General features: G+C 37.4%; 1 protein-coding gene across 5 annotated transcripts in view; it reads right to left on the bottom strand.

The window, feature by feature from the left end:
- Positions 1-2502: 2502 nt before the first annotated feature.
- ELOVL7 (ELOVL fatty acid elongase 7) overlaps positions 2503-13597 on the bottom strand; it is a 72381-nt gene continuing 61286 nt past the window's right edge. For all 5 annotated transcript variants that reach the window (XM_067730758.1, XM_067730757.1, XM_067730756.1 and 2 more), the window contains 3 exons: positions 12622-12727; positions 7572-7708; positions 2503-5227 (listed from right to left, as the gene is read on the bottom strand). In XM_067730758.1, coding sequence (XP_067586859.1) covers positions 5018-5227; positions 7572-7708; positions 12622-12727 — 453 coding nt within the window. In that variant the 3' untranslated portion in view covers positions 2503-5017. The remainder of the gene's footprint in view (positions 5228-7571; positions 7709-12621; positions 12728-13597) is intronic.

Consider the following 13597-nt stretch of genomic DNA (forward strand, 5'->3'; position numbering starts at 1 on the left):
AATGTGCCTCATACAGTCTAGTGAACACAAGGAGGCCAGTGTGGCTGGGCCACAGGGAGCCAAGTGGGAGATGAGGACTGAGGGGCAATGGCAGGGGAGACAGATGATGGAAGGCCTTGTAGACCACTGTAGAGACTTCAGCTTTTTCTCTGGGTGAAATCACATGCCATTGGTGGGTTTTGAGTGTAAGTGTGACATGATCAATTTATGTTAAGAGATGACTTTGGGTGCTCTGTGGACAATGCCTTGTAGAGAGGCAAGGGCAGAAGCAGTGAGTTAGAGAGGAAGCTATTTCAGAAATCCAGGCCGACATGATGAGGGCCCAGAAGTGGTCAAATTCTGGCGATACTTTAAGAGGAAGGCTTTGATGTTGAGTGAGAAAGAGGAGTTGAGGATGACTCAGGTTTTTGGCCTGAACCAGCAGGAAGGCACTGCCCTAAAAGTTTTCCCTCTATTAACTCATCTAATCTCCACAATGAACTGATGAGGGAAGTAGTGCCAGGGTTCCTACTTTCAGTGGGGACACTAAGATAGAGAGGTCGTCCGGGTCACACAGTTCATAAGTGACAGAGCCAGGTTCTGACCAGGTGGCTGGTTCCAGAGTCAGTGCTCTCAGCCACTGCACCAAGCTCCCCTCCATGAAAGCAGCCTAGTTGGATACAATGTTCTTATAGTCCGTCAAAATGCAAAAAGACCAAGGATAATTCTCTCATCTGGGCAAAACTATTTGGGCCTGAAGTAGGATATTTGGCACAATAAAAAGAAAGAAAGGAAAAGATTCATGGGCACGATAACACAAAGCAAGCGGAAGACACGCTGACCAAGATTCGTGCGGCTTTTAAGATAGAAGGCAGCAGGTCTGTGCTCACGGCCTTCAGATTCAGGTAGTCAGATGCTTACATCATGCCTACTGAAGTTGTAAGTACTAAGCACAGACTGTCCCTTTGGGCAGCCTGGGCACTTGAAGCCAATACTACCTTGTACCAAGCCTTCTCTCTTAGTAACCACACTGTCCCCTAAATTAACTGAATCCTGTCGGCTTTAGAATATACACAAGGTACAGCAATATTTTCAAAATGCTGCAGCTTAAATATAGGAACAAATGCTCTTTTAGATGATAAGGGTGTTGCAGTTTGTAAAGATGGTTGGGCCATATGTGCAAGTACAGCCTGACCTGATACCAGGTGTCAGTGAAAGCCATGACCACACCCAGGTAGCCACATAAAAGTAAGAGCCCTCTGGTCTTCTCTCTGGGGCAGGCTGGTGTTACAGGACCAGTTGTGAGCCTGCTGCATTGTGATTGCATCTGCTGGAAACGTCTAGAAAAACTTTTGTCCCCACCTCCTCCCCAATCAACACATATACTTACGTCCTGAAGTGGAGGTACCAAAACCCTTGGTCTCCCTTGGGTAAGGATCCACCTTCTTTTCCTCCCCACTCAAGTCTGGTAGATCTGTATTCTTTGTGCTTATGTTATTTCATATTTTCACCAGTTACTACAGAAGGCTTTTAAATACATGACCTCATTTAAACCATACAACAATCCAGCCAGGAGAACTTGTACTATTATTCTCGTTTTACAGATGAAGAAACAAGCTGAGAGAGGTTAACTGGCTTGTTCAAGGTCGCTTGGCATCTAATATCCATGCCTCACAGCTTCAGATTCAACCTCCTTTCCACACTCCCACACTGCTTCTCTGAACTGTGCAGCACATCTCATCCTTGGTCAATCAGTTGCCAGATTCAACTCTCCCATCAGAAGCTCTCTCACATCAGCCTCTTTCTTTCCAGTCACACATTCCAGCTCTCTTCCCCTCACCCTAATCAACTAATTTATCTCTGCCTTTAGTGTCTCATGCCTCCACACCACCCTACCAGGTGACTCTTCTTAGGGTACCACTTTGGTCATACCTCTCCTCTCCCCCAAATCCTTGAAGGCTCCTATTTGCCTGAGGCATCAAGGGCGGATGCTGCAGCAGCACATCTCCAGTGTCAGAGCCCTCCTCCCTACTGGCCTCATCTCTCTGTGACACCTACAGGTGCCTCGCTCAATCTGGTCTGTTGGCCATTCCCTACACTTTCCTAATGCTTTCCTTCCCCTGGGCCTTGAGTTGTTATTTCTTTTCACTTAGAACACCTTGCCCACTAACCCACTCCCCATTTTGACAACCTGTACATCTTAAATACATGACCCAAATTTAAATACCTTCATGGAGCCTACCTGCTTGCTAAGTGCCACGACTTTCAATCATAGGGTAACAATCATATACTTCCCTGTAACATAATCTCCTCTGCCAGCCTGCAAGCTCCAGGAGGTCCCAACTATGCGGGAGGCATCTTTGTATTTTGTATCACTCTAATGTCTAGCACAGGGCTCTGAACATAACAAGTGTACAACAAATGTGTAAAATGATTTGGTTAAATGAATATTCATATTAAAAACCATCCATCCACGCAAACACATGCAGTTAGATTCCAAAATGAAAGACACACACATGTGCATGTGATACCACAAATTTATTATAATACACACACCAAAAACCAAACCCAAACTTTGACAGTATCCACAGAGTTTTCCACAGTCGTTAAAAGTAGTTAACAGAGATAAGGGATAATTGAAGAAATGTAACATCATAATCTTATAATTTATGTAACAATGTAGTTTGCTCAGTTAAGAATTCTACTCAATTAAGACTGTAAAATGGCAATGTCCCACAGATATTTAAAATTTTACATTTGCATTTATTTGTAATATAGATATAGGTTCTAAAGGATTCATAGAGCTTTATGTCATAAGCCAGATTTTGCAGCTGGCCTTTTGGCCTTTTTATTTGTTAGGTAAGCAAACCCAAAGGCAAGGAAGTCCTGGAAAGTGGGATGAAACTCCAGCAGAAACTCTATGTGACCCACAGAGCTGTTTAATAAAACAAGGCCCATCCAATCCTACATCCAGTGATACCCATTCTAATCTGCTGCTGTTCATACGGAGGTTACCTCTGCCAGCTGTGATTTCTTTTCATGTAACATTCTAGCTCTCCACTCCTATTCATATAATGTAGAATGTGATTCTGTCACATGTTGCTGTTAGTTCACAGGCACAGCAAACATTTTAAAGACTACACGGAGACAAGGAGGGGTTGTACAGTGCAGGGCAGAAAGTATGCAAGAGAAGAAACAAACTCTCCTGTTTTCTCTTCTTTTAGTTTTGCTTCCTTTTGGTCTTTACCCTACTGGGGTCTTTGGGAATTGTGTGTATGTGTAACAGCATCTACCGTACCTCCTCATTTTAGCACTGGTTGGATTTGAAGAGAAAAACAGGAAAACACTTAAGGAACCCTGAGACTCTCACAGAGAAATAAATTAGAGCTGCTGTTTCTTTTAGCTTTGCTCTCCTGTTCTTTACTATTTATTAAAAAAAAATGAAATCTCCCCTTTTATCAACCCTCAAATTCTCATATTGTAAGCGAGTGAAGTCACTAAAGGCAAATAACCTTACTAATTTGCTGAGTGTGAAGAGAAAAGGCCATGGTACAGATTAATGGATTAGGAGGGAGACACCTACCTCTAGGAGTTTACAGTTGGTAAAAACTCAGCCTTTATTGTACAGTAAGTATCACTGTGTGTTACACAATTACTGGGGTACTAATTGCTTACAGTCATACAAGCATAAGCAATCCTTCAAAATCAAGTAAAATAGAACAAGAAAAAAAAACACTGTGGAAAAATTCAGAAATGTCCAAATATTGCTGTTTCTTGGGCAAAACTCTACTGATCAGTAGTTGGGTTCTCCAACAAGAAAATATGACTTTTAGAAAGTAGCAATTTTAAAGAAATGAGAGCTATGCAAAATGAATTTCAGTCCCTCATTATATAGTTTATAAGGTTGAGAAAAAGAATTCCAGGCTGTTAATTAATTCATAATTCTGGAAAATATTTTTCCATGCAGTGAATCTATAACAATAACTATTATACAGTCTCTCTCTTGCTCTCTCTCATTATGAGAGAGACCCTTGTCACCAAATCTTGCCTGGATAATCTCTGTGCCACCATTTGCTTCCAGTTGCTTCACAAGCCACCCTTAACCCATCCCTGGGTGGTCTAAAGTCATTTAGTGTGTGCCAGTGATATGAACATTTACACATCTAACCAATATATATTTAACCAAGATAATCCTTTAAACCATGATATGAGAAAGTGACATGACAACACCACAGACAACTATTTTTTCCATTGATAAATTCACCTCTTTCCCGAAATATATAAAGTTCATTGCAAAACGGTGATAGCAAAGTGTTCATTAAGCCATCAGAACAAATCACCTTGTTTTCAAAATAATAACTTAACCTTAGTTTCAAGTGCATCAATGTATTACCCTAAAGGATTGTCACTTTTAAACAGTTTACACAACAAAAGCGTTGTGAGGAAGTCTTACAAGCAAAACTGGTGCCGGCTACTCAAAAGATCCATTAAAAATTACCATTAGTGATTTTAAATGATAACTGATCAAAAATACACTGAACGTTCGCCCTATTAGCTCTTTAGAATGGGAATTTAAGTTTAGAGTAAATACAGTGTCTTCTGAATATAGTCAACAAGCAACAAAGCCAGAGCCCACAGTTAAAGGTTTCCAGACCCGGCAGAAGGAATCTACTGTACGGCATGGATCTCCGTCCGTGCTCAAAATATCTAACGATATTTTTCATCTATACTGGACTTCTTTGAAGAGTACTCTACTGTTTCACATCCTTCTTTCAAGCTAACAAAATGTGTTAAATAAAACCTTTAGATTAGGTTTAAAAGCAGCTGAAAAACTGGCTGCTTTAGGCTCTAATTATCAGAAGACTGTTATCTGGGAGCTTTGGGCTCTCAAATATCAGAAACCCCAATAACTTATCATAAAAATACAAGCTCTTAGTTTTGAAAAATATACAAAATGCACTGCACATGGAAATATCTCTTGATTGTCAAGGAAGACAAGATATCAGTCTTATTCATAGATTTATGCTGTGCTTGAATTTCAGTGATCTTTGTTTTTGCAGATTCCATTTTTCACTGTTTTGGGTAGCCTCTGACCTTTGGTGTAAGCACGGTACCAAAAATGGAGAAAGAGCAGCAGAAAGATGCACCCGTAACTCATAATGATGTACAGAAAGACTGGAAACTGGTACTTGCAATCCTCCATGAAAAAAAACTGGCCTATGTGTATAGTGACAATAACGAACTGGACCTAACAGACGGAAGAATGAAAAGTATTGTTTAGCTACGAAGAGTCACAATGGAGCAATTATTTAATGCATTCTTTGTCTGCTTATGTTTAAACACTCTCCAACCACATCCAGGCTACTGTTGGACAGGGAATTTTATCTTTCAATCTAGCCTCTATGGGAATGACAGTGGGTGGAACAATGTCAAAATGCAGATGGGAATTTGGAACTACTATTCAGTCCTGCCAAAGTGCACAGCTCCAGGGGGAGCTATGTAAATGTCCCTGGAGCAGGGCAGTGCAGCAGCCCTTTCACACTCAGAGAACCATCAGTCTCTGACTTGAGTCCTTGACCGATGAAATGCATACAGGACCACTACCTTATGGCCTAATTTTCTAGGGCAGTTTGATTTCAAACATTCTGTCCTGTTGGTAGAGTGGATATTTCCATTGGTGGGGAGGGGAATAAAAACATTCTAATTAGAGCCCCGCTTATTTTGTAGGAGCCAAAGCATCGCTAAGTCCTCATATCTGCCACCGGTCCTCCACCGTCATAGATAAAAAATACATCCTATCTGCCAACTGCAGCAGAGAATCTGCAAGGAGTGAGAGGGCATTGGTGACCCTCCTAGCGATGCCCAAGGGCTCTGTGTTCTAGAACATTCTACACAGTCTTAAAAGGGACATGTTTTGGGCTAACATCCAGATTTTTTGGATATATTTTTTCTCATGATTAAAAGGCAACAGGCGTTCTGTGGAAATTTTGGAAAATAAAAATCTATACATAAAAATAAATAATGATTACCCACAATGTATCCTGTTATAACCATAGTTAAGATTTTCACATTGTTCCTGTTATAATCATCAGCTTTCCTTGCATTATCTTTTTTTTTTTTTTTTTTTTTTGTGGTACATGGGCCTCTCACTGTTGTGGCCTCTCCCGTTGCAGAGCACAGGCTCCGGACGCGCAGGCTCAGCGGCCATGGCTCACGGGCCCAGCTGCTCCACAGCATGTGGGATCTTCCCGGACCGGGGCACGAACCTGTGTTCCCTGCATTGGCGGGTGGACTCTCAACCACTGCACCACCAGGGAAGCCCTCCTTGCATTATCTTAAGGAACTTTTAGAACATTCCTGTGCGGTAGATACAATTATTCCTCTCATTTTGCAGACGAGAAAATGAAACCTTAGAAAGTGTAAGCAGCATCCTCAACATTCTATGCAGGTGTGTTTGTGTAAATATTATCAACATATTTGAAAAAATAATGAACAACATGTATTCTTTTTGCTATATAAGTATTTTTCCACATTATTAAAAAGTTTCTACAACATTTAAGAGTATGTTAAGTGAAAAAAAAGCCTGATACAAAATTCTGTATGCAGGGCTTCCCTGGTGGCGCAGTGGTTAAGAATCTGCCTGCCAATGTAGGGAACAGGGTTCGAGCCCTGGTCTGGGAAGATCCCACATGCCGCGGAGCAACTAAGCCCGTGAGGCACAACCACTGAGCCTGCGCCTCTAGAGCCTGTGCTCCGCAACAAGAGAAGCCACTACAATGAGAAGCCCGCGCACCGCGATGAAGAGTAGCCCCCACTCGCTGCAACTAGAGAAAGCCCGCGCACAGAAACGAAAACCCAACACAGCCAAAAATAAATAAATTAATTTAAAAAATTCTATATGCAGTATAGATGTTCTAATTTCTCTGCAATGAGGACATATTACTTTACAATCATAAAAAATGCTTAAAAAAAAAGGATTTGTGAATAATTTTCATGACTTTGTAATAGTCCCAAGCAGGAATTAGAATAATTTACTTCTTCATTTCCTTATGGTTAGTTATTTAGGGTGTTGTCACTTTTGTCAATATGTATATTACACCACCATTCTACACCTTTAATTCCCACAGTACTTTTACTAGTTGGAGGAAAAATAGACTTATAAATGTTAGGACTAGATAGGCAGGCACACAGAAAGGCTCATAATCCTCTCAAAGTTACATTCCCTCAAGGTCATTTAGATCTAGAATATGGAATGTCTAACTTCTAATTTAATATTATGTATAATGAGGTTCACATAATTTTGAACATAAATATTTTTATTTTATATAAATGCATAAAATAGTATAAAGATACCCACACTAGTTTAATTGTCTGAGCCTCTTGGCTACCAAATAGGCTTTGCTTTCAATAAAGTTCCTGAGAAAAGTTCACATAACAAAGAAAGGACAATGATGGGATGCCATAAGAGGCCAGACAATTTATATCCCTGTGTTTTGTAAACTTTGCTCTTTAGTTAGTATCCTCATTCGTAAGGAAGACAAGGGACTCCAGTTTAGTTTCATATCTGGTTTTAAAGAAAATTAATTACTCACAAGCTGTAATGATGTCAAATACTTTTTCCACCACAAATACTTCTGGTAGGCTGGTCCCAATGCACACAGTCCATAGTAGGAATACATGACTACATGTACAGCTGTATTTAGAAAGGCATGGAATGTTCCCAAACCACCTGGAAAAAAATATTGTAAAATAGGGGCACTGTTCCTTAAAATGAGACATATTTGTGTCTGAACTGAAATTTTAGTATAATTATTTCTTTAATTTTATTAGGAAGAAAACTATATATGAAATATCTCTATTGTTAAATAGCTATAAAATTAGAGGGAGCTGGATAATACATCCAGTTAGTAAAACTAAAATACAAATCTTGTAAAATAAATTAGCATGACTTTATTCTGTGATATCTTAACCTTAAAACAGTCTTATGATTTGGTTACTTTAACAAACTAAGTTGACTTCTTTTTAAATATAATATATTGCTAAGTAATAGTAATCAAATTCATTTTTAGTGAGAATTAACATATATAAAGCACACAAAGTACACCAATCTTAAGTGTACAACTTGATGATTTTTTACATATGTATACACCTGTTACCACCACCAAATTCAAGATATAGAACATTGCTGATGCCACATAAAGTTCCCATGTGCCCCTTCCAAGGACATACTCCTCCCAATGTAACTTTTATTCTGACTTCCATCATCAACTATTAGTTTTGCCTGTTACAAAACTTCATATAAATAGAATTACACAGGATGTATTCTTTGTGGCTACCTTCTTTCAATCAACATACTGTTTTTAAGATTCGACCATGTGATTGCCTTTTTATTGCTGTGTAGTATTACGTGATATGAATGCATCACAATGTATCCATCCTCCCATTAAAAGACATTTGAGTTATCTTCAATTTGGGTTACTATGAATAAAGCCACTAAGAATATTATTTTACATAACATTGTGTGGAATCAAATTAACTTTTTCCATTCTCAATAGTTTTCCATCAATACTTTTAGTGCCACAATTTTTTTCTTTTTTTTTTTTTTTTTTTTTGCCGTACTGCGTGGCATGCGGAACTTCCCTGACCAAGGATCAAACCCGTTCCCCTGCAGTATGCAGTGGAAGCATGGAGTCTTAACCACTGAACCACCAGGGAAGTCCAAGTGCCACAAAATTTTGGCAGTAAAACCACTGGCTTTCATTACCAAGCTGTGCTAAGTTTGCTTTAATCAATCATTGTTTTTCCAAAATAAACATTTATTAATTGTTAAATCATCTTTCCTTACTGCTTCTATTTGACTATTATCAATTGTGCCTTCCTATTCTGGTTTTCCTCTTCTGATCTCACCACATCTCCCACTGATCACTTTCAATTTAGAATAGAAGAAAAGGACCCTGGGGGGAATATAAGCAAAGATTGTTACAATTGTGTTTAGCTGGATCAGTAGTACAGTGGAAGAGGTAACAGAGTGTTCAGTTGATGGTAGGGAAAAAAACCAAAACTCTTCCCTAGTGTCTCTTTCCTAAGATGTACAATCTTGAAGAATCTTCATTCTTTATGCACAGCCTGATTCAGCTTAGTAATGCTGACCTAGAATTTAAATTTTTCTCCAAAATATGCTATTTTATTTATTCTAATATTCTTTAATTTCAGAAATTAAGCAAAACCTCACAGATTTGCCTATGTTAGAGGAAGGACTGAATCCATGAACACTATGAGTTATAGAAAGTTTAAAGCAAAATACAAATTTATTACTTCAACCACAATCTTCTAAGGAGAAATGTCATAAAAATTGTTTCATGGAAGAAATAATTATTTTTTTAAAAAATCATTCATAATTGCAGCAATGCTAGATTCTTCTAAATACTACCACTGCCAAAGTATACCCTTAAAATACCTGTTTTAAATAATTACTTTTAAGTAGTTTAAATATTCCCCTAAAGTCTCTTTTATGCTATACTGTGCTTCATAAACTTTCCTAAGTAAATCAAATTTCAGCTAATCCTGTAATTATCACAAATTTCAAGTCAGAAGAAACTGAATTAATGAAGCTTATTAACAACCTCCCAGCTTTTATTATTTACATTTGGACTAGTCTTATTTCCCAAAAGAAACTTGAATAAATAAATTAGTATGGTATGAAAACACCTTTTCTAGGCTAATTTAAAAATAGAATAGATTAGGAGTCAAGCTGCTTAACATGGGGACAAGCCAAATACCTCTCAGGTCCATTTGTCTCACCATTACATATACACAGGAAATCTATTTCATGCTTGATAATGAACTACATTAGACTGAGCCTTTCTCACTAAGACACCTCTCCCATTTTTTGGTCAAGCGTTCTATCTTCCACTCAGAAACTTTCACCATTTAAATGTCCTAAAATGAGGCTCCTACGGACAGGAATTTAACAAAGCACTCGTGTAGTTAAGAGTGTTCAGTAAGGGTTACTGATCAAAATAAGCTATCAAATCAAATTAACTTGCTTATTTTCTCTAGTAATGATTATTTTCTGATAAGTTATTTTAATGTTTGTTCACAGAACAATCACATTTTAATTAGTAATGCTTTTCATATCTTCTTTGGAAGGCTTTTCTAATAAAGTATTTTCTAAGCTTGTTTTCTTCTTCATAATAGTTCTGAAAAGCAAACATCTCAGGATGAATTATAATTAGTACCATCACATTTTACTCCTTTGCTTTGGAAAAAAATAAAGGAGCCACCTGGGTAATTATCACAACTCTCCATATCTCTGGGAAGGAGTATATACATAATTAATATAAAAACCTGCCTCAGAAATATTTTCATCACATTCAAAAGAAAAGGTGGATTGCTATTATCCCAGGGAGGAGTACCACAGGCAAACAGGAAATTAAATACTAGATAGAGATCAGCTGTGCTCAAGTTTTTGAAAGGACAGTTTAAACTGGACAGTTTTATTCTAGGAATGAAAGCCAATGCCACACCACACTTCTGGGAATACCTCAGCTCTTGTTGCTGTGCTTGTCACTGAATAGATACCAGGTGTGCTGTACAAGGGTTTACTAGGTTCCACACATGAGACTGAGCAGAAGTGCCAACTCATGGAACATATGAGAGAGAAGAAAACATTATTTTCTACCACTTACATTTTGTAAAGCCGACGGGGAATTGAGGTGTGGACAATGAATCCACTACAAAGTGCTTAATGTACATGGTAACATTGAAAAATTGAGGAATATTATATGTTTAAATGTTCATTATTGAAAGCATTGCTTGTTTTTTAAATGGAAACCAGACTATCAATGGACTCAAAGAGAGAAACTAGAAAAATGCTCAACTCTATTCTTCAAATAAAATTTATTTTTTCCCATTATAGAACCAACAGATATTCAAACTAGAAAAATTAGAAAATGCAGAGATGGATAAAGAAGGAGAGGGAGACCACTTTTGTGTCGATTTCTCTAAATCACTGTTTTTGGGGTATTATCTTCCTATATATTTTTAATCTATATTTATTTTTCAGTGTTGTAATAGAATAATCTGGTCTCAGGGAAGAAATCTGAATAAGTTCGTTCTAAGGGTGTGAAAACACCTTGTCTAGCATACTTTAAAAACAGAATAGTAAGAATAGCCATCTATTTCTGATAATTTAGGAGCCAAGCTTCTTAACAAAAGTTTGAGCTAAATGTCTTTCAATATCATTTGCATTTCACAACTATAAACACAAGACATCATAACCATTCTATTACTGGATGTTTAGGTATTTTCTCATTTTCACCAAAAAAAATAGTGTTAAGAAATACCACTGTAGAAAGAACTGAGAGGCACAATATACACGTGAGAGAAAATAAAAACACAGAAAGCAAAGAAAAATAATGGAGATTAAATAATATAACTACCTTCAATTGTAAAATGGACACAGATGAGACTATCTTGTTATAATGTGAGTTAAATTTTTAAATTAACACATATACATTATAAGAAAAACAACTACATTTCCTTTAAAAAAAATCCTCAACAGATAAATGCCAATTTGGGGCAAGGAGCTACTTTACATGCTGGAAAATCTGATGCCCTTAGGCCAAGGTAGGGACAGCCCTTCCAGCTCCCCTAGGTTCTGCCATCTTCTTCTAGCCACTGGCTTATCCATGTCCCCTCATGCTCTGAGACATGCAGAATTTTTCCCCATGCCTAGAGAGTCTAAAACTCAAACAAGAGTTCCTCAATTGTGGTTTCTCTTTCCTTTTAGTCTTACCAAGTCAGAATACCCAATAGAGGTAAGCTCTTCACGGAAATGTTAAAGCTTTGTCTAGTATGAGCTGCAGGCTTACATGAAGACTTCTTAAATTGAAGAAACTAGCATACATAAATACCCCAAACAATTTTTGCTAGTAAGACTATATCCTTCAGGATATCACTTATTTAAAAATTTATGATAGGTAAAATTACTTACCTGTTTTCTCATATTCTAGATGTTCAGAAGCATAAAATCAAAACCAACTAAAGAACCTGTTTGCCAAGCTTTTGAGTTAAACTATTTTTGACCTAAAAAACAATATCAAAACATCCTTTACTATGGTAGGATGTTTAGGGAAGGTGGGAAACTGCAATTTGACACATCTTTACAGAGTTGTTAGGGATTGGGATGTGTATCAGTTTTTGGAAATTTGAAAGCAAAGAAGACATGGAACTTGAGATAAACATTCTAACTTCCTGGAAATACAAGGAATAAGTTATCTAGCTATATTCCTATAAAACCAAGGATTTTGTCATTTTATTTGTTTGTTAATTATTTATTTAAAAATAGTTATAGAACTATATAGGACAAGAATAAAATCCAAACAAAACAACTAAAGGATATGTGTAGGAGACTATACCCAAAGGTCTTACATATTAAAGAGTATTGGGAGGTGGAGGGGAGATCTAGTTAGGAGTCCTATGTTTATGTTTCAGATAATTAATGAAAGTCAGAAGTTTGATCAAAGTGATTCTTTGATGTTTTGAGATTCTTTTAAATCACATTTAAGGACAGGATTTATGCTTATAGCATACAGAAACGTAATCAATTGTAACACATGATCCCAACTCTCCCTTGGCTACCTGCGGCAAATTTGACTCCAAACCACCAGGTCCATGGCATGATGGTATGATGGAAGACATGCAGGAAAGTCACTTGACTATTTTTCTTACGCAGAACAAAAAAGATCTGAAATAATTTAAAGAAAATCAAGTTCATATAAAATCATGCAATAATTTATCTAGTGTTACAAAACTATTGGCAAAGTGCAAACTATTCCACGTTGTAATGTGCTTTGAAAGAGTTGCCTTACAGAATGCCTGTAGAAGCAGCTGATTCTCCAAGAGGCAGCTCAAAAGCTAATAAGTATGAGAGAACTTAGGTACGATGCCTAGTCATGCAAGAATCAATAAAAAGGTGAAAAGATATTGAATGAAGATTTAAAAACCAAAGATATAAAGTGAAGAATATGACCAAAAATTACTGAAAAAACGTTACTGGTTTAAAAAAAAAAACCCACGTGGATTTTGAAATATATGGGGAAGCAGAGACTTTTAAGTCCTAGGACTGAATTTCTACACTGCTCCCTAACTAACACATCCTACCAAGTTAGATAAGGGATTAAGCAAACTAAAAGAGGACTTGTAGCAAATCTGAAGTTAGCAAATTATTATTAAAGAAAGAGGAAAAGGGAAATACTTGAAGAGTTAATTGGGGAAGTAGGGTGGAAAAGAAAGCAAAGCAGCTTAGGAAAAATGAGAAAGGCAACAGAGGCACCATCCAGATTGAATGTCTCCAGTGGTTTACAGAAACGACAAAGAGGTAGAAGAGGAAGGCTTTGTGGAGGGGGGGTTCAAAAACATATTCAAAAGCAGAATTAAATGTTCAAAAATATTCAAAATGCAGAAGACCAGTGATGAGTTAGACTTCTAGTACAGGACTAAACAGAGTAGCAGAAACAAAAGCGTTCCTAAGAGTAGTTGAGAAATGTGGTTCAGGGAAGAACACAGAGCAGCAAGTTTCCTTATGGAAGCTGAAACTGAGAACATGCAAAGCAGG

This window comes from Pseudorca crassidens, chromosome 3 (assembly GCF_039906515.1).
Source record: "Pseudorca crassidens isolate mPseCra1 chromosome 3, mPseCra1.hap1, whole genome shotgun sequence".
NCBI classification, from domain to species: domain Eukaryota; kingdom Metazoa; phylum Chordata; class Mammalia; order Artiodactyla; family Delphinidae; genus Pseudorca; species Pseudorca crassidens.